General features: G+C 41.0%; 1 protein-coding gene across 1 annotated transcript in view; it reads right to left on the reverse strand.

The window, feature by feature from the left end:
• Positions 1-293: 293 nt before the first annotated feature.
• Positions 294-4,993, reverse strand: part of CD226 (CD226 molecule) — a 79,109-nt gene continuing 74,409 nt past the window's right edge. The window contains exon 6 of the mRNA XM_006837587.1: positions 294-390. Within this exon, the coding sequence (XP_006837650.1) occupies positions 294-390 (97 nt within the window). The remainder of the gene's footprint in view (positions 391-4,993) is intronic.

Here is a 4,993-nt window from a genome sequence, read left to right on the forward strand (position 1 = left end):
CGTGATGTATGGTCCCAGAAACTCTGATAGGGTCGCTATGCATTGTAATCAACTTGATGGCAGTGGTATGTACGACTGAAGCTAATCAGCCCCTAGTGGTTCCATTACATGAGCCAGTAAGGTCCCTCTCATGGAGAAACTAATTAGAGTTGGGTTTTCTAGGTGCTGCTGCAATTTTCCCAGCAGATGAAATCAATTCAGCCAGCCTGTATCTAAGGTAGAAATGGAGTAAAAGAATGGAATTATTCATGTTCATAATGGTCCTTGTAAATTTTCTCAGATCAAAGAAAAACCTAGACTCTAAGCTTTGGTCTGCGAGGGAAGGCTGGGTAGTTGACATAAATATCTTCTTTTGGATCATCTGAGGTTTGGTCAGTAGAGGTGGGACATCTGTAGTTGGTGGCTGTCTAGAAAGACAAACAGCAAAAGGCTTTAATATATGCTTCATTTCAGCAGCTGAAATAGACACTCAAAACATAAACCTTCTTTTCTCCATTCAACCATGATATAGATCATATGCCCACTGTGATGGGTTTCACAGCACACCCCTGTTTCGTGGTACTAAACTTCTGTTAGAAATCCTAGTCTTGATTTGCAGGATATAGCATGAGATGCAACAAAAGCTGAATGTGGATTAGCACTTGCCACAGTATGTTAAGAATGACCTGCTTAGGTGTGTAGCATCATCTCCCAGTATCAGATTATTTTGATGAAATCACTTATTTATTCATTTTTCCAGAAAATGCCTTTGTGAGTTAGGTCCAGCTCAATAGTTAATAATCACAAAAACAACATGTAGAATGTCTAGTATAGTAAGGAGTCCTCGCATGGTGCTGTAGGAGAAAGCAGTGCATCACAAGTTTGGCTTAAACTGCAATGTCAGCAGTTCTAACTCACCAGTAGCTCCTCGGAAACTCCCTGCAGGGTCACTATGGGTTGGAACTGACTCAGTAGAACTTAACAAGTACTGTAAGAGAGGACTTCAAAAGTTCTTGGAAAAATTAAATGAAAACCTACTGTATGTTTTTTCTAGAGTGGATATCCATTGACGCCACTGAATAAATATTTTTTTAATTACACAGCCCCATAGCTTAAAAAATAAACAACTCTCCACTCAAGAAAATAATGTTAAAACAAGCTACCATTCACTTTAAAGATGAATCTTCTCCATCCTAACCAAGTCACGTAGCCCACCAATATGTTTATAACAGAAAGAGAAGGGGAGGAAGAGGAGGGGTGAGGACGAGAAGAGAGGGAGGGTAGGGGGAGAGAAACATGCTCTAGTGGATAGTGCGACATTTACAATGGTTTTCTTTTCTGCAGTGAGAGAGTTCAAGTGTCCATGCTGCTGCCGTGTACCACTGAGTTCACTCCAGAGAGCGGCTGGTGGGCATGAACCGACGACTTTGTGGTTAGCAGGCCAGTGCTGATCAGACAGCATCTCACTAGGACACTCACCAGTCATAGTGTTGCTCTTGTTGTTAAGTGTCACTGAGTAGGTTCCAACTCATAGCAACCCTGTATAGGATTGGCTGGTAGGTTTGAACTGCTAAGCATGTGATTACCCATTCCAGGCTTATCCTACAGTGCACAAATATAGCTTGTCTAAACAAAAGAGCCAAGAAGTTCTAACTTCTTGATCTTTCAAAGTTCAACCTGTAATCTGATTTTCTACAGGAACAATCAAGAGCTTGCACTGAACCAGGCAACATTTCATCCTGTTGGGCTATAAGACTGCCATTTTATGATATCAGCTTCACCCTGTTATGCTATACGTTTGTCTTTCTGTAAGGTTTATTCTGTGATCCTATAGGATTGTTATGTTATAAGGTCTGCCCTGTTATCCTATAAGGTTATTGTGCTGTGAGGTTCATCCTGCTATGCTGTAAGTGACTTAGAGTCACTCACCAGCAACTACCAACAATATCAACATGGGCCTGGAAATGCTGGGTAGCTGATGGAGGAAGTTGCCAACTTCCATTCCTATGTTGAAATCCATGATACCAGAGCTGGTTTGGGGCTGGATCGAGTGGACAACTACTAAGGCAGAAGGAGAAACCCAACAATTGCATTGACCAAAACACCACTGACTGAACACTATGGTGGTAGAAAAATCCCGGCAAGGCTCCTTGACTCTGCAGCTGCAAGAATCAGCCCATGAATTAGTTAGAAATAATTTTTTTTCCAAGATTAACTACTTGATAATAATAAAGTTAAACTGATAGATTAAGAAGTCTGAAGCACATGTGTACCTACTAGGTTAGCAGACACTCTTAGTCTCAGGGTTAGGACATGTACATTTCTATTGCAAATCATTAAATTGAAGAGAACTGAATGTGATTTGGAAACATCATGAGGAAGATGTACTGCTAAGGTTATGTGTAATTGACTATGTGCTAAGGAGACCTATTTGACTAATGCTGTTTACTCCGTTGAGTCAGTTCTGACTCAGCCATCCCGTGTAGAGTTTCTGAGGCTGTCAATCTTTGCAGGAGCAGAAAACCTCATCTTCCCCCCATGGAGCAATTGGTGGGCTAGAACCGGTGACCCTGTGATTCCCAGTCCAGTGCTTATCCTACAGAGCCACTGTGCTCCAATTTGATGGATGGTTGTTTTTGTTAAGTGCTGTCGAGTTGGTTCCAACTCATAGCGACCCTGTGTAGGGTTTCCAAGGAGTGGCTGGTGAGTTTGAACTGCCAACCTTGCATTTCAAACAGACTTTGGAGTCGAGTGCTATCCTACAGTGCCTAAAAAAGGGGAGGATCAGGAACAAATTAGGGTGAGAAGGAAAGTTTTATACTTTCTCAGGCTCCTACTGCCATAAAACAGTTTTCTAGTTTTATACCTCCCTTGACATCCCATTAATTAAGCCATTAGTTCCCATGTAATGACAAAGAGTACACATTGTACTCCTTTATGTACTTGATATGTTTCTGGGTGATTCATGTAATTTAATTTAATATAATCTCCACGATAACCTTGGTGGTGGTGGTTGTTACGGGCTATGAATTCGGTTTTGATTCATAGTGACCCTGTATAGGGTTTCCAAGGCTGTAAATCTTTACGGGAGCAGAAAGCCTCATCTTTCTCCCACGGAACCACTGGTAGTTTCGAACTGCTTACCTTGAGGTTAGCAGCCTGACTCGTAACCACTACGTTATCAGAGCGCCTTATGACATAACTACTAGTAGTATGTCCCTGTTACAGAGGAGGAAACTGAGGGGCTCAGAAACTTGCCAAGGTTCACCCTACTAAAGCAGCAGAGCTGGGAGGTGAAGCCATGGGTCCTCCTGGCCACACCACCTGCAGAGCTCCCACCAGTGTGACCACCATTGTTTCAGCGGAATGGTTCCTTTACTTACCTAGATGGTCATGAAGCAAACTTGGGGAATGCAATGGCTCCCAATGGGAGAAGGATGATTTCTGCTCTCAAAAAGATGTATAGGCTCAGAAACCCTATAAAGGGTCACTCTGAGTTGGAACCAACTCAACAACACTTAACAACAAGAAAAATGAAGCAAAGGGTATAAATAAAAGCAAAATTGTTTAGAAAATAATGATTTCCTCAAATAACTGACATCTGAATTATAGGCAACTGCATGGCCAGGTTATTTAACGGAGAGAAAAGAGTAAGATCGTTAACAGTAAAATGGATTAACTTCACAAGACATTTACAATCTGCTTGAACTCACCTTATTTTGTGTATTCCCAGACTCTTGAAATAAAGTTTTCCAGCTCCTCCTTCTGGCAATGCATATGCAATAAAGAATATTAAAATATTAAACATCAGCATTGGTATTATTACAACTACTCCATGCCTCACCTATACCCCAGTCCGTAAGCACTTCCTAAATGCATTGAGGTAGCGAGCCAGTTACCTGAAGCTTTTTCATTTTCCCTACCTTCTCCAAAATGGTCACAGACGGTAAAGGCAATTAACTGGATACCCAGCCAGTTTGCATTAGTTATTAATTTCTGTGATTTTTATCAAAGAAAGGGTCATACTAGGATTATGACTGATGGCTGACAGCCTAGTCCACATAGGGCAGGATTTGGAGATTTCTCACAAGCAAAACCTTTGAAATTCCAAAAGTATAACTTTATATATGACAATAATGATAACAATTAAAATTTATAGAATCTGTCTTCCCAGTTCTATTCTAAACAACCTGTCTGCGTTATTTTACTTAGATTTTATTGTGGTTGTTATTGTTAAATGCCATTTAGTCCATTTGGACTCCTAGTGATCCTGTATAGTGTTTCCGAGGCTGTAAATCTTTGTGGAAGCAGAAAGTCTTCTCTTTCTCCCCCAGAAGAACCCTGTGGTTTGCAGTCCACTGCTTATCCTACAGAGACACCTCGGTGCCTTAGAGTTCATCACTATCCTATATTTAACAGATTAGGAATGTAAAGCCTAGGAAAGAGTAGTGAATTGCCTCCAGTCATGTGGTCGGTGGTAGCCTTAATATTTGAATCCATAGTCCTCTGGCTTTAGTTCTAGGCTCTTCTGAAAGCACATCCTTGTGTTGAATGGGTCATCTGCAATCACACTATGGAATAAACTCCACATCTCAAAGAATGCTATAGAAACCTGACTTAAGGAGGAATCTCAGAAATTGTAGTTAGGTGCCGTTGAGTCACTCCTGACTCATAGCAGCAATATGTACAACCAAACTAAACATTTAAGGCCATTGTCACTGCCACTGTGCCATTCCATCTTGTTGGGAGTCTTCCTCTTTTTTGCTGGTCCACCACTTTACCAAGCATTATGTCCTTTTCCAGGGACTGGTCCCTCCTAAGAATATATCAGAAGTATAGGAGACAAAGTCTCCAAAGCCTGGCTTCTAAGAAGCATTCTGGCTATAATTCTTCTAACACAGATTTATTTGTTCTTGTGGCGGTACATATTACTTTTCATATTCTCCTCCAATACTATAACTCAAATGCATCAGTTCTTCAGTGGTCTTCCTTTTTCAGTATTTAACTTTCACAT

This window comes from Chrysochloris asiatica, unplaced genomic scaffold, assembly GCF_000296735.1.
Source record: "Chrysochloris asiatica unplaced genomic scaffold, ChrAsi1.0 scaffold00021, whole genome shotgun sequence".
NCBI classification, from domain to species: domain Eukaryota; kingdom Metazoa; phylum Chordata; class Mammalia; order Afrosoricida; family Chrysochloridae; genus Chrysochloris; species Chrysochloris asiatica.